The sequence below is a fragment of the Phacochoerus africanus genome, chromosome 8, assembly GCF_016906955.1.
Source record: "Phacochoerus africanus isolate WHEZ1 chromosome 8, ROS_Pafr_v1, whole genome shotgun sequence".
NCBI lineage: Eukaryota > Metazoa > Chordata > Mammalia > Artiodactyla > Suidae > Phacochoerus > Phacochoerus africanus.
Genome location: NC_062551.1, coordinates 72,313,469 through 72,333,129, shown reverse-complemented (window position 1 = coordinate 72,333,129; position 19,661 = coordinate 72,313,469). Strand labels below are relative to the sequence as shown.

The 19,661-nt window shown below is 47.6% G+C and overlaps 1 protein-coding gene across 1 annotated transcript; it reads right to left on the bottom strand.

The window, feature by feature from the left end:
• Window positions 1-2,063: 2,063 nt before the first annotated feature.
• On the bottom strand, window positions 2,064-17,696 carry AADACL4 (arylacetamide deacetylase like 4). The gene is made up of 4 exons (XM_047791428.1): window positions 17,529-17,696; window positions 12,175-12,391; window positions 9,336-9,399; window positions 2,064-2,841 (listed from the first exon to the last, which is right to left on the bottom strand). The coding sequence occupies exons 1-4, from the start codon at window positions 17,694-17,696 to the stop codon at window positions 2,064-2,066; spliced, it is 1,227 nt and encodes a 408-aa protein (XP_047647384.1).
• Window positions 17,697-19,661: the final 1,965 nt, after the last annotated feature.

The following is a 19,661-nucleotide window of genomic DNA, read 5'->3' as shown; positions in this document are numbered from 1 at the left end:
TTACGCCCCTAGCCTGGGGACCTCCATATGCCACCAGTGTGGCCCTAAAAAGAAAAAAAAGAAAAGAAAAGAAAATTTTAAAAACAAAAAAATAGACTGGGAAAAGACTAGAAGAAGGTCCCTGTTACTCCACCCTGGGGAGACCCGATGATGATGATGTGGCAGGAGTCAGGACTACGGAGAGATGAGAGGACCTCTCCTGGGGGAAATCTGTGGGGGAGAGTCTCAAGACCCAGCCCATAACCACTAAAAAGTCAAGCAGTGGCTGCAGACCACCCTGTGTTTCTTAGGCAGAGAAGTTGTGTTGACTGTTCTTCCCATCCCCTTTTGGAGAGACCTTTTGTGGTAGACAGATGCTACAGTGGTCCCTATGATCTCCACACCCTGCTGTTCACATGCATGCATGATCTCCTGTGTGGACCAGATCTATGGTTTGCTGCTAACTAACAGAAGAAGGTAAAGGTGATGGCATATACTTGATGATATGTCTGTGACCACATTGCTTTAGAGCACCATGGCTACCTTGCTGAAGTCTGTTTCTCCCTTACTCCCTTTAAGGGAGAAAGCAGCCAACTGGGGAACCTCACATGCAAAAAACTGTGGTGGCTTCTAGAAGCTAAGAGTGGCCTCTGGCCAACAGCTAGCAAGAAACCGATGCTCTCAGTCTTAGACTTCAAGGAACTGAATCCTCCCAACAACCTGCCTGAGCTTTAAAGTAGATCCCTCCCCAGTCAAGCCTCAGATGAAACAACAGCCCCAACGCCTTGATTACAGCTAAGCTGTTCCTGGACTCCTGACCCACAAAAACTGAGATAATAAATGTGCGTTGTTTTAAACCACTAAGTCATGGCAGTATTGCTACACAGCAATAAATGATGAACACACTTTTCCATCAAAGCTGCTTGCTTACAAAACATGGATCATGTTGCGTGCGCATGCTCCCAGAAGCCCTGTCCAAACTGCTTATGTAGATATCTGCCCCCTTTGCAGGGATCCAAGACACCTGTAAGACCCTCTCCTCCACAGGTTGCAAATGAGATCCCTGCTGCCAAGAGATGCTATGGTTGCAGAGAAGAGAGAACCTCCAACTTTAGCACTTGGGTGAGACTAAATAGCCTTGAGACCTGGTACTATTACAGACATATCTAGCAAATACAGGCCGAGGGCAAAAACTGGTGTGAACTGCCCCCAGCACACAATCCAAATATTCTCTTCCCTTTTCCTGTGAGCAGAGAAAGGCATGTGGGCTAAGTGAGAGCACACTTCTTTGTAAAAGTGGAATATATATCCCACCAAAGAAAGAAGGCTGACACCTTACCGCTTTAGGGAATACAGCTGCCATATCCTAGATGGCACCCAGAGATTCCTTGCCTCTGGGTAGCCAGTGACTTGACCTTGGAATTCCAATTAAAGGCTTGAGCCCAGAGAAACCTCCCACTCCACCCTTTTCCTCACTGTCTCTCTCTTGTCTCTTCTCACATCTCCCTTTCCTATGATATCCTAAAATTTCCTTTAGGCCAGCCCAGACGTGGCTATGTTGAGGGGAGAGTTTCATGGAAACAGCATTTCTCAGGCCAACTGGAACCAATCTATAACCAACCTGTTGGAATTTGACTGGTGACCTCTGACCTCAGGAAAAATGAGGCGCCCCCTCCTCCAACCAGAACGTTGACCCCAAGCAATGTTCAGCATAATGGGTGTAGACCCACCAGAGGCAGGAGGGCCAGTTGTGGGCATTTATTCTGCACAGGCCTCATATGTTAGGGCTTTGAGAAATTTTAAAGGCACTTTTTTTTTCTCCGTGGAATATTTATTGCGCCCGAAGGAGAATGTTAGAGAATGTTGTTAGATCCAGAATTGAACCTGTGGGCACTGAAAGGAAACAGACACGGTGCGGTTTTTCTCAAACACTAAAAGCAAAACGATTCTTAGTCTACTTCCCATCCTCCCCAAGCAGGGTAGGCATTGACTGAGCATCTCCTTAATCAATAAAATATAATTCATCAAAGGACTCAGCTCGCAGTAGAGTCTCTACATGCCATGCCCTATTCAGGGCCCCAGCATTACAGTATGCCCCTTATATAAGTGGTTACAGCATTCATAATTTTCAGGGAGCATGGGAAAGAGAATGGCTGCTTATCAAATAATATGAGGGCTCCATGAAAGCCGTCCTCCACATGGTACCACGTCACGGGAACCCCCTGGTCCTCCAAGCGCTTCTTATAGAGCAAGGTGTCATCACGGAGGATGTCATTCTCACAGCTCACCAGGAAGGCTTCGGGCAGCTGGGCGAGAGTCTCATCGTCCCTTAAAAGGGGTGATATTTCCACGTCCAAAAAATGTTGGTTTTCCAGATAGGCATCCTCATTAAAAGGGGCAGGAAACACTGGCGGGCAGCCTGGCCTCTGGAACCTCTTGGGGCTGTTGTCCCTGCTGAGCCACTTACTGTACTTCTTCCAGACTTCCAGGGGAATAAAAGCACCGCTCAAGACGGCATCCCGCCAGGAGAAGTCAACAATCAGGTATCTAAACAGACAAGTCAACATCAACTTCTGGGTGAGGAAAGGGACGTTTTGGTTCTGCTGATAGGATGGCAGCTGCAAATTGATGACCTGGAGCACTGGATAAATCAGGACCTGGGCCCGGATCCGAGGAAGATCTGATCTGCCCACCAAGACCTGGGAGATCAAGGCCCCATACCCACTCCCTACGCTGTCTCCACAAATCACCACCCGGGAGGGATCCACCCTGTAGGTTTCCAGAGCCTTCAGGAAGTGAATGGAGGCATTCAGGCAGTTCCGGAAAATGACAGGGTCATGGTGGTCAAGAAGCTTGCAGTACCTGAAGGGCAGGCAGGGAACAGAAGCAAGGCATCATGAACAGGGGTCGCCAAGAATCCATTTTAACTGTGTCCTCAACTCCCCCTTGCAATGCTGCAGTGGAATAACCCCATGACATAAGGACTCAGCCCCATTTTTGGCATAGGAGCACATGATACGCCCCCCTCAGTCTTGCAGCCAGGGATCCTTGACTCGAAAGCTGTGCCGTCTGCTTCCTACAGATGTAGATGCTGCATACAAGATTGTACAACCTAGAAAGCTATTCGCGTTGAAAGCAAAACAACCAGCAATGTCAGGAAAGGCAAATGAAGCTACTGCCCATCAGGAGAGAAAGTGATGGAGAAACCAAAGTGAAAGTCAAGGAGAAACTTCTTTTAGGCAGGACTTTTTTAAAAGTCTAATGATCAAGGTTTGTTCGCACCAATGATTCAGAGCTGTCTTCTTTTCTGGGGCTGTGGGAAGGAGGAGAGGGGTGAGGAAGTATTCCCAAGGTGAAGGGGCAGAGAAGGTAAGCAGATAGGAAAATGACACAGCTCAGGCTGGGAGCAGTGGGCAGGGGGAGCGCGATGGGGGTTGGGGGGACAACCCAGGTGCAAGCAGCTGGTGACCAGCATCCTGAGGGTTGGTCTGAGCCCACAAAGTGTGCCCTCCCAGAGGAATTCAAGAGCAAAGAAAAGAAACTTAAAAATGACCTACTAGATAGTCCATATAAAATGGAATGTTATCCAGCCACAGGAAGAAGGATATCCTGCCATTTGCAACAACTTGAGTGACACGAGTAAATTACAGCAGGTGAAATAAGTCAGACAAAGACAAACGCTATAAAACATCACTTATAGGAGTTCCTGTCGTGGCTCAGTGGTTAACGAATCAGATTGGGAACCACAAGGTTGCGGGTTCAATTCTTGGCCTTGCTCAGTGGGTTAAGGATCTGGCATTGCCCTGAGCTGTGGTGTAGGTTGCAGATGCGGCTTGGATCCTGAGTTGCTGTGGCTCTGGCGTAGGCTGGCAGCTACAGCTCTGATTCGACCCCTAGCCTGGGAACCTCCATATGCCATGGGAGTGGCCCTAGAAAAGGCAAAAGGGCAAAAATAAAATAAAAATAATAAAATAAAATAAATAAAATATCACTTATATGTAAAATCTAAATAAGCCAAAACTCAGAGAAACAAAGAGCTGGGTGGTGGTGACCAGGGTCTGGTGGGGGCTAAGGCAGAGCATGGGGACTTTACTTAACAATACTGTATCAGGAGTTCCCTTCGTGGCGTAGTGGTTAATGAATCCGACCAGGAACCATGAAGTTTCGGGTTCAATCCCCGGCATTGCTCAGTGGGTTAACGATCCAGCATTGCCGTGAGCTGTGGTGTAGGTCGCAGACGCGGCTCAGATCCGGCATTGCTGTGGCTCTGGTGTAGGCCGGCAGCTACAGCTTCGATTCGACCCCTAGCCTGGGAACCTCCATATGCCGCGGGAGCGGCCCAAGAAATGGCAAATAGACAAAAAAAAAAAAAAATACTGTATCATATACTAGACAGTTGCTAAGAGAGTAGATCTTAAAGGTTCTCATCACAAAAAAGAAGTGGTAGGGAGTTCCCGTCATGGCGCAGCAGAAACAAATCCGACTAGGAGCCATGAGGTTGCCAGTTCGATCCCTGGCCTTGCTCAGTGTGTTAAGGATCTGGCTTTGCCATGACTATGGTCACAGTGTAGGTCACAGATGTGGCTCAGATCTGGCGTTGCTGTGGCTCTGGCATAGGCCGGCAGCTATAGCTCCGATTAGACCCCAGGCCTGGGAATCTTCATATGCCACAGGTATGGCCCTAAAAAGCAAAAAAAAAAAAAAAAAAAAAAGAAGAAGAAGTGGTAATTATGTGACCTGATGGTGATGTTAGCTAATACTGCAGTAGTAATTATTTTAGCTGGGGGAGGATGAACTTCTGAAAACTATAAAACACAAGGTAATTAATGCACTCATCAAGACTGGACTAATAATAATAGCCAAGACATGGAAGCAACCTAAATGTCCACCAACAGATCAATGGATTAAGAAGAAGTGGTCCATATATACAATGGCATACTACTAAGCCATAAAAAAGAATGAAATAATGCCATTCGCAGCAACATGAATGGAATTAGAGATTCTCATACTAAGTGACGTTAAGTCAGAAAAAAAGATCAACGCCATATGATATGACTTATATGTGGAATCTAAAACATGGCACAATGAGCCTATTTCAAAACAGAAAGACTCACAGACATAGAGAACAGACTTATGGTTGCCAAGGGGGAGGGAGGAAGGAGTGGGATGGACTGGAAGTTTGAGGTTAGTAGATGCAAACTAGGACATTTAGAACGAATAAGTAATGAGGTCCTGCTGTAGAGCACAAGGAACTATATATATCCAGTCTCTTAGGATAGACCATGATGGAAAATAACATAAGAAAGGAAATGTGTGTGTGTGTGTATATGACCGAGTCACTTTGCTGTACAGCAGAAATTGGCAAGCATTGTAAAGCAATGACATTTAATGAAAAATTAAATTACATTCTACTTATAAAGTTAAACTGAGAAGATGTTCATGAGGAAAAATGACACCTTAGACTAGTGGCTTTCAAACTTTATTAGAAAAACAAAATTATTTTTTCCTACTAAAATGATACAAGGAGATCCACTGAATAAAATAAGCACGTGTAGTTGTTCTGGTTTTGCCCAAAGGTAAGGGACCTGAATCCCCTACTCCTTTGATCATTGTGCCTACCTCTGAGACAATGAAAGGAACCCTAGTGCTCTAAGGAACCCAGTTTGAAAACCACTGCCTTCTATTTGACCTTGGATTTTGTCTCCTGTAAATGTTGTTCTAAAACATCATCTTTAATAATAGGGCCTGCTTGATGCCTGTACCTTTGCCACATTTCCTCAATGAGCAATACATTGATCAATAATTCAGTGTTGGAGTTCCCGTCTTGGCACAGCAGAAACAAATCCAACTAGGAACCATGAGGACGCAGGTTCGATCCCTGGCCTCGCTCGGTGGGTTAAGGATCTGGCATTGCCTTGAGCTGTGTTGTAGGTCACAGACAAGGCTCGGATCTGGCGTTGCTGTGGTGTAGCCGGCAGCTGTAGTTCTGATTAGACCCCTAGCCTGGGAAGCTCCATATGCCGCAGGTGTGACCCTAAAAAGACAAAAGCCAAAAAAATAAAATTAAATTAAAAATTCAGTGTTATCAACACATGTTCCCCCTAGAACTCAAGCAAGACACCTGCTCCTCAGTAGGGCCCCCACAAGGTGATGGTTCCAGCACCTGGGAGCAGCAAGCACAAATGTCAGCTTCCGTTTTTCCACTTCTACTAAAAGTGAATACAACTCATTAAATGTTAAATATACAAACCTGATGTCATGAAAGAAATAACAAACATCATATGCTTTCTTTCTTGGTTGTGTGTTCATTCATTCAGTCTTTTTTTTTTTTTTTTTGTCTTTTTGCCGTTTCTTGGGCTGCTCCAGTGGCATATGGAGGTTCCCAGGCTTGGGGTCTAATGGGAGCTGTGGCTGCCAGCCTACACCAGAGCCACAGCAATGTGGGATCCGAGTTGTGTCTGCGACCTACACCACAGCTCACGGCAATGCCGGATCGTTAACCCACTGAGCGAGGGCAGGGACCGAACCCGCAACCTCATGGTTCCTAGTTGGATTCATTAACAACTGCGCCACGACGGGAACTCCCGAGCCTTTATTTTTTTTTAATTTTACTGGAGCACAGTTGACTTAGCATGTTTTAATTGCAGGTGTACAGCAAAGTGAATCAGTTATACATGCAAATATATCCATTCTTTCTTTCCCATATAGGTTACTACAAACTATTGAGTAGATTTTCCTGTGCTCTACAGTAGGTCCTTGTTAATCATCTGCTTTATATAGTAGTGTGTGTGTATTATTCCCACCCTCCCAATTCATTCTTTAAAGACTGCTTTTTGAGCACATAGCACGTGCCAGGCCCTATGATAGGAATAAGGGAATAATACTCAAACATTGTCCTTAAGTCACTTATATTTAGCAAAGGAGAAAAATTATCCACAAAAATTATAATAAAGGTCAATTATTAGTGACCCTTCTATCACAGTTATTTTTAAAGTCACATATAAATTTCTTGGCAAATGGATGAGCCAATAAAATTTTTTAAAATTTTTTATTAAAGTATACTTGACGTATATAAAGTTAAGGTGTTCAGCATGTTGGCTTCATACGTTTATATATTATAATATGATTGCTCTTGTGGCATTAGCTATCGACTCTATCATGTGACATAATCATCATTTCTCTTTTTGTTGTGGGAATAATGGAGATCTAGTCTCTTAGCAAGTTTGATGCACTACAATATGGTTGCCCATCCTGTGCTTTCCATGAGCAGAATCCCAGACCTGCAGGAAAAAGCAGCCATGCCTATGCTTCCTTGGACTCTCTCTTGCCCACACAGGCAGGGTGAAGTTTCTACAGAACTAAATAGTTAAAAGAACCATCTCCGGGAACTTACGTACAGAGCCTCCTTGACTCTTTTGTTTTAAATGTTATTAAAGTGTAGTTAATTTACAATGTTGTGTTAATTTCTGCTGTAGAGCAAAGTGACTCAGATATACACACATATACACATATATATTTTTTTTTCATATTCTTTTCCATTATTGCTTACCAAGGGACATTAAGTATAGTTCCCTATACTGTACAGTAGGACCTTGTTTATCCATCTTACATATAATAGTTTGCTTCTGCTAATCCCAGATTCCTCATCCTTCCCTCCCCCTTGGCAACCACAATTCTGTTCTCTATGTCTGTGAGTCTGTTCTTGTTTCATAGATATGTTGATGTGTGTCATATTCCCATTATCTTTTTTTTTTTTTTTTGTCTTGTGTCTTTTGAGGGCCACACCCATGGCATATGCAAGTTCCCAGGCTAGGGGGTCGAATCAGAGCTACAGCTGCCGGCCTACACCACAGCCACAGTAACATGGGATCCAAGCCACGTCTGCAGCCTATACCACAGCTCGCAGCAATGCCAGATCCTTAACCCACTGATCGAGGCCAGGGATCAAACCCATATCCTCATGGATACTAGTCGTTACCCACTTAGCCATAATAGGAACTCCCCCATTATGTCCTGATGAGGAATCAGTGAGCATCCAGACCCTGACCATTTCGCCCTTACAGTGCCTTTGGGGCATTTTCCCCCACTTGCAGCCCCCTGGCAGCCTGAAGAATCTTACCTGCCTGCCTTCCTCTACCAGCCTCTCAATCAAAACCCATCTGGTCTGTGTGCCAAGGTTTTTCATCTAGAATCATGATATCTTCAGCAATTTCCTACGAGGTATTAACCGAGGTGCTTACTAACACTTTTATGTGGTCAAGGGATGCTTTTATTATCACAAAGGCCTTCCAACATAGAGAATTTGATGGAAATTCTAAAGGTGGAATTTCAGACACAAGGCTCAGCCAGGTGGGAATTATGTCAAGTGCTGGAAAGATGCTGCCTTCCTCAGTCTCTACATGAAAACCAGAGACGTTAAGGAAGTTGCTTTAAGTCACACAGCTATAACCGTCTACCCAACCTGTGGGCAGCCAAGGTTTGAGGGGGCTTGTTGCAGAGTTTGAAAGGGCAATTTTTAGTTTCTCTTGCTTGCCTTCTCTAAACTGTTTCCTTGACTGATTGTGATCTCTTGAATTAAGAACCAGAAGCCTGGTGAATGGGCACCATGCCCCCCCACCATCTGCTCAAAAGGTCCCCCTCTCCTTTGTGTTTTCAAAGGAACTTGAGTGCCCAGAGTTGTGGCTTTCTAGAGACACTCCCAACACCGGTCCCTGCGTGGCAAGCAGTTAGTTAGTTAGTTTTTTGCAATGCAAAAAAGCACCTGCAGCATCACTGCCCCAAACAGCCAGGACCTTGACCATGACCTTTAGCCAACTGTGTTACACCAACATCCCATCTCTGCCTCCCGCAAATGAGGGAACAGTTACCTCGCTCGAATCTTGTATCTATCATTCCTTTTCTTTCCTTTTTACATAGTTTCATTGTGTCTATGTCTATTCCATAAAGGTATTCTTTTGATTTTAGTTGGTTTTAATTTTACACAAAGACTACCTGGCTGCATGGAATTTTTTGAAATTTCTTTCACTTACTTTTGTACGGCTAAGATTTACTCACATCATGGGGTACCTTTCCGGGTCACTTATTTAAAGGGCTATGTCGTAGCCCATGACGCCTTAATGGCTGTGTGATGTAGCATTCACTGTGCAGTGAATGATTCACGCCCTTCTGCGGATGGGCATTTGGGTTGCTCCGGGTTTGGGCTGTTTTGAACAATGCTGGGCAAGTCTCTGTGGGTGCATGTGGAAGAGAGCTTCTCGGGGGTCAGAGCCTCTCCCTCTATTCTGCAAATCATCCCGGGCTTCAGCCATACCTTCTGTCACCCAGGCAACACCCACCGGTTTTCTCTGGCCACTTACCCAACGGACAAGAGCACAGAGTCGGTCTCCAGGGACAAAAAACTGCACAGGTTATGGTATACGTCTGTAAGGCAAAACCGTCACAGCAGCAGCCCGTGAGTAACCCGTAGGGAGGTCGCTGCCCCCACAGGTCCCAGCATTGCCCCCCAGGCCCCAGGAAGAGCTGCCAACAGTGTGGGCCCAGGGTATGATGGTCTCCTCTTCCTCTTCCTGCCTCCCTCACATGACTCTGCACAGCTCTGCCTGGGCACCAGCAAAAAGCCATGTCAGGTGTTCCCGCGGTGACACAATGGGATTGGCAGCATCTCCGGAGCTCTGGGATCCAGGTTCGATCCCTGCCTGGCACAGTGGGTTAAGGATCTGGCATTGCCACAGCTGTGGCGTAGGATGCCACAGTAGCTCCGACCTGATCCCTGGCACAGGAACTCCATATGCTGCAGGGCAGCCAAAAAAGAGAAAAAAGAAAAGGAATGCCAAAAATATCTATGACAAACAACATATCCAAAAAAAAAAAAAAGTTTTTGACCATGCCAGCACAATGGGGAAGTTCCCAGGCCAGGGATCGAACATGCACCACAGCGGTAACCAGAGCCATAGCAGTGACAACACCAAGTCCTTAACTGCTAGGCCACCAGGGAACTCCCTCAACATATCAACATTTTAAACAGACAGACTTCTACTTTGCTTTTGTACCACTTACCCAGCCCTGGTATATCACTTCTTTATATAAATGCTGGTAGATTGTTCCTCTTAGATTTTTTACATTAATTCTTTTTTTTCATGTTGCAGAAAAATATTATTGATTCCTGTGCCTTTTGGTGCTCCTTTAAATATGGAGCCCAAGGCAAGTGCCTCACTTGCCTCACCCCATTCCCGGCACAGCTTAGAGGGCTCTTTCCTGGTCTCCGTAGGGCTGGCTCCTCCTCATTGATTGAGCCTGGGCTCAGACTTTGCCTTCTTGGAGAGGCTTCCTCTGATTGGAAAAACTAGAGCCACTCCCCAGTCATTCTCTATTCCATCTCCCTGTGCTATCATCATGGGAAATCACCTACTCATTTGTCTCCCTTTCACTGTCCAGCCGCCTCCCTCGAGTCAGTGTCCCCTGCACCTCAAAGAGAGTCTGACACAACCTAAGTACTCAGTTTCAGCTGAGCGAGCCCTGATTTTACTTTTAAATATAACATCATCCCTCCCCAGAGGAAGGGGAAGAGTCTCAGCCAACAGATGGGGTGCTCCGGGGCGGGGGCGGGGGTGGCTCTGAAAGAGAAAAGTGACCTTGGACAAGGGCGAGGGCCCATAGATGGGAGATACTCCGAGTGAATTTCAGAAAAAGGGAGCACATCAGGACAGCAAATTCAGATACTGTTTCCACCAGCAGGGGGCAGCACACCCCAACCTCAGGGACGTTAGGTACCGGGAGAAGCCCACCTCCTCACCTGGGCAAACTTTCTCATGGGCATCCCGTCCATCTCCCCATCCATCCATCGGTTTGTTGGTTGATTCATGAACATATCCTTTCACCCAGTTACGCATTCATCCACCCACCTATGTATTCTTGCACTCACACCTTTGTTGAAAAAAATAGAAATCCTCCCAGCACTTCCGGAATGTCCACTTTTTGTGGGGGCTGGGGGGGGCAGACAGTAAATAAGGAAACACACAGAGGAACGAGGTATGTTCAGATTTTTTGTGCCGAGTGCTATGAAGAAAATTTAGGATGATGTCAGGGTCAGAGACAGGGGCTGGGGATGGAGTAGGATGGTAGGGAGGGCGGGCAGGGAGAGTTCTTTAGGTAAGATGTCCAGGGAGGCCACTCGGCGGAGGGACACTGGGGACCAGACTAGAAGAACAAGCAAGGGGTAGCCAGGCGTGCCAAGGGGAAGGGGCACAAATTTGGAGGCTGAAGGAAACAGCAAGTGCAAGAGCTTCTGAGCGGGCAGGAGCCTGGTGTGTCCAAGGCACAGAGAGACAGTGCAGCTGCAGCAGAGTGAGCGGCTGTGGGAGGTGGGAGACCCGGATGCCCAGGTCAGAGACGTCTGTAGGGCCAGCCCCGGCTGTGGGGAGGAGTTTGGGCTCCATCTAAGGCCCCTGGAAAGCCACGGGAGGGGTTTCAGCGCAAGACTGACAATCCCGACTTGTAGCTTTAGGAGCTCTTTCTGGCTGCTGGGTGAGGGGCGCGGGGTGAAGCAGTGGCTGGGACGTGGGGGTAAAGGGATGCAGGCAAGAGAAGGTGACTTTGGATCACAGCGGTCTTGCAGAGCCTGAGAGAAACGCTTGGATTTAGGAAATACTGTCGCAGAACAGAGGGGACCAGCCAATGGCTGTGAGTGGTGAGGGAGAGGGAGGAGTCAACACAGCGGAGGGCCGTAACAGCCCCCACCCCGACACTTCCCCACCCTCTCCTGGACCAAGATCACATCATAGAAAAGAGCGTTATCGGAGTTCCCGTCGTGGGTCAGTGGTTAACGAATCCGCCTAGGAACCATGAGGTTACAGGTTCGATCCCTGGCCTTGCCCAGTGGGTTAAGAATCCGGTGTTGCAGGTCGCAGACACGGCTGGGATCTGGCGTTGCTGTGGCTGTGGCGTAGGCCGGCAGCTATAGCTCTGATTAGACCCTAGCCTGGAAAATATGCCCCAGGTGTGGGCCTGGAAAAGACAAAAAAAAAAAAAAAAGAAAGAAAAGAGCGTTTTCACACCATCTTCTGACCTGAGCCCAAAGTCAAGGGCTCACTATCAAAACCTCCGACTACTGAGTCCTCAGAGGGACTCCCATAAGGTTCTCCTGGGAGGGGTGGGTAAGGTTTTGCATGTAGATAAGCCCGCAGGGGAGCATCTTACCCAGGCTCCCACATCCGGAGGCCCCTCCGTGGAAAAAGATGATGCCACACCGGGGGCTGGGGGAGGCCGCCATGGGCTGGAACAGCCTCACGGGTATGGTCACAAAATGCAGGTTGGTTACCACAAGTCTATGGTCCTTCTTGATTCTCAAGGTGTCTTGCAAAAACTGGATAAACCTGGGCATGGAGCAAATTCCCAACTTCTCGGTTATATTTCCCTATTAGAGGCAAGAGAAAGAGAGGAAGACATGAGAAGAGGTTAGGACCTACCCGGATGGTAGATGACTCCTGCCATGGGTGACTGCTAGGATGTCTCTGCAGTTTCTCATCTGCCTCACTGGCACGGACCTGGGGCTCACCAGGATGCAACAGGCTCTGGGGTGTTTCCAGAAAAAGGTTGGGTTTTCAGAATTTCCTTTCCTTTTGGTTGAAGAGTGGTATGAATTTGCCAAAGAGCTAGCCCACATTTGGGCTGAGTGGTGGGGCGTGAACTGAACAAAGCCAAGGCCACTGGCTGGCAACCTCGCCCTCTGTGGCCCCCAGCCTGAGATGGCAAAGACAGTTCACGCCCTGGGTCAATGTTTGCTGTTGCCCACAGAGCATCAAGCCCCCCCCTGGGTTATGGCAGATCTTCAAGTCACGTTTGTGTTCAACAGAAAAGAGCGATGGGATCAAATAAGGGTGACTTCCATGTGCTCAGAAGGAGGGAGCAATGGCACAAGGGCTATTTGTTTGCCGAATGTGAAAAGTCCATTGTTTTTAAACTAATAAAGTCGCTCGAGTTATAAACGAGCAAATATTGGAGTTCCAGTTGTGGCTCAGTAGTTAACAAACCCAACTAGTATCCATAAGGAGGCAGGTTTGATCCCTGGTTAAGGATCCAGCATTGCTATGAGCTGTGGTGCAGGTTGCAGACACGGCTTAGATCCCGCATTGCTGTGGCTGTGTGCTGTGGCCAACAGCTACAGCTCCTATTCAACCCCTAGCCTGGGAATCTCCATATGCCGTGGGCAGGGCCCTAAAAAGACAGAATATAAACAAACGAAAACAAGCAAATATCAATATTTCATGAGATAGAGTTACAGGTACCATATCACATGTCCTAAATGCATTTCGACTATTCTGGATCATCTCTTCCATGGACATCATGTGGAGTATGTGTTTTTATTACAAAGAAAACAGCACCGGGAGTTCCCATTGTGGCTCAGTGGGTTAGGGATCTGGCATTGCCATGGCTGTGGCTGGGATCCAGTGCGGCTGTGGCTGCGGCATAGGCCTGCACCTGCAGCTCTGATTTGACCCCTGGCCCAGGAAATTCCATACGCCGCAGGTGCAGCCATAAAAAGAAAAAAAGAAAAGAAGAGAAAAGAGCATGGGGTGAACCTAGTAAGACTGGCTGACCCTTTCTGTCACCTACAACAGGCCAGTACCAGTCCGAGAGATTTGGATTATCAACTTGCTGAAACTTCTCAGCGACCCTTCTAAGTCCGCCACAATGATCAGCTCCATTTTACAGGTGGGGAGAGTGAGGCATACCAAGGTCAACGCCTTGCCCGTCAACCAACCAGATGCAGAACCTGTGTTCTCAACCACTACCCTGGAAAGGGCAGATGTGAATTCAGGACTTTCACTCTGTCTGCTACCAACTAACCGAAAGGGCCTGAGCATCACCATCTCCAAGCTTCCATTTTCCTCACTTATCAAATAAAAGCATGGAGTCTACAGTCCCAGGGGATGAGGCTGGGGAATTAGATGTAACCACCAGGGGGAGGGTGTCACTGGTGGGTCCTGGCAAGGGTGAGCACTACCCTGTCTCTTGCTCACATGCACGGGGTCTTGCCGCAGGTCTCTGGGATGCCCAGGGCGTTCCCTCCAGGGAGCCGTCCCCTCCCCCACCCCTGCACCCCACTGCCAAGGCTTAGGCTTGGCCAAAGGGAACTGTCCACAAAACCACTACTTCCCCACTTGAGCTGGAGGAGAGCAAGGCGGCCAGCAAGGTGGAGACGACGTGCTTGGCCCACCTCTGAGGAATCCATTTCCAGCATCTAGAAGAGGAAATTATACAGGCCTTTTGAACGATGCGATGTGGTGATAAACATCTCTCAGCACGACCCTGGGAACGCTCACTAGAAACAGCCAGGAAGTTGGGTTTGATTTGGTTTGGTTTGGTTTTTCTAAAAGGGAATCCACATTTCCCAGAGTTGATAACTTAGGACAGAGGCAAGGGAAGGAAGATCGACTATTACATCTTATTAGTGATAATGTTATACATATTATTTATATATAAATATTATAAATATATTATGTCCATATAGGTATTGCGATATCTCTATACCATAAATATATTGTGTCCGCATAAGTAGTGTGCTATTTCTTTCTTTTTTTTTTTTTGGATGTGGCCATCAATTTGTTCTACCACGATTTCTCAAAAACCGTCTTTTTTTTTTTTTTTTTGTCTTTTGCCTTTTCTAGGGCTGCTCCCATGGCATACAGCGGTTCCCAGGCTAGGGGTCTATTCAGAGCTATAGCCGCCGCCCTACGCCAGAGCCACAGCAACTCAGGATCTAAGCCACATCTGCAACATACACCACAGGTCACGACAATGCCGGATCCTTAACCCACTGGGCAAGATCAGGGACTGAACCTGCAACCTCATGGTTCTTGGTTGGATTCGTTAACCACTGAGCCACGACAGGAACTCCATTTTTTTTTTTTTAGCTATTTCTATATCATAACTACATTTTTTGTCATGTTACAGTACGGATGTATACATATTATAACTATAATATCATAAAATATTTTATTATGACTATTTATAAGACTGTATTTGTAGTAGTGTAAATGGGAGCATCAGTCGTGTAGGAATGCCTGAGGTCCAGAACGTTAGACGGGTGTTGAGAGTCTTTTACAAAATACTCTAGCAGAGTTTGCCCTTTGAAATAAAATCAGTGGCATTTGTTATACTAGTCCCTATACCTTTTAGTAAGGCTGAAATCATTCATAATAGCTTTTAGGTCAATAATGTTGTTAGGACATGCTATATCTTTGCCTTCAAGGATTCAATATATATATATATTACTAATAATATCCCTCTCTCTCTCTCTCTCTCTTTTTTTTTGGCGGGGGGGGCATGCCCACGGCAGAAGTTCCCAGGCCAGAGATTGAACCCACACCTCAGCAGTGACAATGCGGAGTTCCTAACCACTAGGCCACCGGGGAACTCCCTGATAATCGATTTTTATAGAGTCCTTTCTAAGTGCCCATCACTGTGTCATGAACCTTAAATGTATTTCTCACTCAATCCCCATAGAACCACTATGAAAAGCATCCCTTGCTCTCCTCATTTCTTAGAGGAGAAAATAGAGACTAAAGACATTGGTCCATGAAAACAGCAAGTGGAGATGCCAGGCTTGGACCCAAAGATGTCTGACCCCCAAACGAGGCACCTGATTTTTGGGCCATAATCTTTTTAAGATTTTCCTACTTCTCTTTAAATCTCTTGTCCCTCCGGTATCTATCTGCTTTCTGGAATCCAGTGGACATTTCACCATCCTCCACATCGTCACCCTGCGGGGATCAGTGTGTCCCTGGGAGGGCTCAGTGCTGGAGGGACCAGGATGGGACATCACAAGCCAAGTTCGCCCTCCAGAGCCAAGTTCACACCCACCTCAGAGCCTCCATGAGCAGCTGTCATCAGCGGATGCTTGGCTCAAGGGTACCCTTGGGGAGAAACCATAAGTGTTGGAAAGGTCTCATTTTTTCTGGGCCACTTGGACCTCCAAGGCCCTCATTTTTCAGTCCTGGGGCCTCAAACTAGTCTGTAATTAATTCCACACGGATTGCAGCCACTGGTTTGAGGCAGCTCGATCTCCAGCAAAGTGTGTGGCCAGGATTAATAAGAAAGATGTCAGCCTATCTCCTTGGGTCAGTAGCATTCAGGTAATTAGAAACTAAATTTTTTCATTTCTCCGATCTTCTGTATTCCTAGTGAAACATCTCAGCATCACAGCAACGTAGTTGACCTATTTACCAAATACTACCAAACAAATTAGCCCTTATCACCTGTCATCTTAATCTTTTTCCCAACCTAATGGGAGAGACTGTGCCCCTTTCAAAACACAGAGAGGTTAAGAAAATCACCCAAGGGGAGGTCCTATCAGGGCTCAGCAAAAACGAATCTGACTAGTAATCATGAGGACGCAAGTTTAATCCCTGGCTTCATTCAGGGGGTTGAGGATCTGGCGTTGCCGTGAGCTGTGGTGTGGGGTCACAGACGTGGCTCGGATCTGGAGTGGCTATGGCTGTGGTGTAGGCCGGCAGCTACAGCTCCGATTCAACCTCTACTTGGAACTTTCATAAGCTGTGAGTGTGGACCTAAAAAGACAAGAGAGAGAGAGAGAGAGAGAGAGGGAGGGAGGGAGGGAGGAAGGAAATCACCGCAGGCCACAGAGCCAGAGAGCCGTGGGCTCTGCTCTCAGAGTTCGCATGGTGTCCTTCTCATCTCTTTTCCCGCAGGTCATTGGTGTGAGTGGTTCAGCTGCAATCAGTTTGGCTGCCATCCTGTTTCCACCCAGGGTTGGGACATCACAGTTAAATCAACTTGCCTGCCTCTCGCTCGATGCCAAACCATTGTTTCCAAATCTGCTCGCTGTAGGCATCTGGGGCTCTATTCCAGACCCCAAACACCTGCTCAAAGCCCAGCTGGCGTGGCCATTCTGGCTTGCTGGGTGAATTCCCTGGGGATTGGTCAGTAAATGGCAAGGAAACCCCTGCTTGGTGCCAGGCCCTAGGCAGAGATGGATGAGGGGGGTCCCTGCCTTCCAGGTGCTTATGACCTATGCAGGGGAACACGCCCGTGTGTCACGAGGTGACTGAAGCCGGTTTGCTCCCTGTCGGCCCATTAGCCGTGTCAGGGCAAGGACGGGCTCTGAATTTGGGGATCTTCAGAAATGAGCCTGGGGATGGACGCTCTGTCCATGTCTGCTGTTGAAGGAAGGAGAGGAGGGAGGGTGGGTGAGAGGAAGGGAGGGAAGCGGGGTGCGGGGGGGGGAAGAAGAGCAGATACAAAAGAAAGGACAGTCATCTGGGCCTCGATATCCAGGGGCAACTGGCTCCAGGACCTCCTCTGCACCAACATCCTCGGATGCTCAGTCTCATACAGTCGACCCTCCATCCACGGGTGTGGAACCTGCGCTGGACAGCCCCCTACCCCCCGACCCATGGCAAAGTCTGTCTCTCTTGGAAGAGTCTGAAGAGAGAGAGGGAAGGCAAATGAAAGAGGAAAAAGAGGGGCAGAGGACAGAGAGAGGGACAGAGTGAGTCCCAGCCCATGGTGAGGCCTGAGCGCCGACTCACCAAAGTGACCATGGAGAGGAACAGACAGTGCAGGAGCCGCAACTTGGCGGGCTGTCCCAGAGTCAAGGGGACATCCGTGGTGAGAAAGTGCTCAGAGACGGCCCAGACGAAGGCCCCCAGGAGAACAGAGCACAGAGTGGCTAGCAGCACCAGCCCCAGGCCAACCATGTTCCCGGGACCGTGAGACACTTGGGCCCTTGCGTCAGGAGGACCTGGGCCTGTCATATGGGCTACCTCCTCCCTCCCACTCTTTCTGGGTTAACTTTGACCTGACCTGGCTTCTTACACAGAAACACAACCGGACCAATGGGAGCCAGAGGGAACTAACTACTTCCCCAAGGAATACAAGGACCAGGAAAACCGATCCTGCCCAGCAAGGGGCGTCTTGGGGGATGGGCCTCCCGAAGGTCGGCACAGACTAGGTTTAACAGCAGCTGCACCCGGGCATTGAGGGAGAGGCCTCTGCGGCCTGATCTTTCCACTGCAAAATAAGAGATGCACAGCCAGCGTCTGTGGGTCTGGTCAGGGTGGGCAAAGTGCCCCTCCTTCCAGTTGACTGCCCCAACCCCACTTTAACGCTCCAGTCCAAGCCTGGGGAGGGACAGCGACAGTGCCACCCAAGGCTAAAAGGACCAACCCACTCCGATGCCGGCCCGCCTGGGTCGAATCCCACCTTTTCCACTTACTGTGGCTTTAGGTCAGTTCTGTCTCTTCTCTGAGTGTCCATTTCCTCTTCTGTAAGAAGGAGACGATTCGTTTAACTGAGGAATGGCAAACAGTGCTGCCGGGACCGTGGATGTGCAAATATCCTCTCATTTTTCAAGTCACTCTTGCTGAGCTCTAAGCAATAAATGGATGCATTCATGTTTATGTGGGAACATGCTTAAATCGTAAGTATACAGCCTGAGGGGTTTTTACCAAACAATCACACCCAAGCAACTGGCACCCAAACTAGGCTATCCAACATCTCTTCTCCCAGCACCAGCAGCCCCTCCTCCTATTACTACAGCCACCAGAGGTAACGACCATCCTTCCTTTACCCGCCAAGACTCATTTAGCTGATTTCTGAATTTTATTTTATTTTATTTTATTTTATTTTATTTTATTTTATTTTATTTTATTTTATTTTATTTTGCCTTTTAGGGCCACACCCAAGGCATTTGGAAGTTCCCAGGCTAGGGCTTGAATCAGAGCTAAAGCTGCCAGCCTACACCACAGCCACAGCAAGGCAGGATCCAAGCCGCTTCTGTGATCTCCACCACAGCTCACGGAACACCAGATCCTTAACCCACTGAGCAAGGCCAGGGATTCCTCATGGATACTGGTCAGGTTCCTTAACCACTGAGCCACAAAGAGAACTCCTGATTTCTGAATTTTATATACATGGAATCATGTAAGGGTTCCCTTTTGGCACAATAGGTGAAGGACCTGGCATTGCCACTGCAGTGGCTCAGGTCACTGTGGTGGCACAGATTTGATTTCTGGCCTGGGAACTTCCATATGCCATGGGCACAGACAAAATAATAATAATAATAAATTAATTAATAAATAATGGGATCCCGTGGAGAGTGTTGCTTTATGTCTGGCTTTTTTCACTGGCCACTGTCTCTGTGTCTTCTGTGTTATATGTATCGGGTCATTCATTCTCATTCTCGGAAAGTGCAAATATACCACAGCGTTTAATCCTTTCTGCTGCTGATGGACATTTGAATTTTTGCCAGTTATCAGTTTATTGTCTCTCAGTTCCAAACATATTTTTTTTTTTTGCTTTTTAGGGCCCCACTTGTGGCATATGGAAGTTCCCCAGCTAGGGGTCAAATCGGAACTGGAGCTGCTGGCCTACGCCACAGACACAGCAACACCAGATCCAGGCGGCTCCTGCAACCTACACCGCAACTCATGGCAATTCCGTATCCTTAACCCACTGAACGAGGCCAGAGATGGAACTTGCATCCTTAGGGATACTAGTCGGGTTCGTTACCACTGAGCCACAACAGGAACTCCCCAAACTAAAAAAACACAGGCAAGAGAGACTGCCTTTGAGAGGACCCTGATGTCAGGCTTAACAAAGACATCAAAGCAGTTATAATAAATACATTCAAAGAGCCAGAGAATATCATGCTTATTTCATAT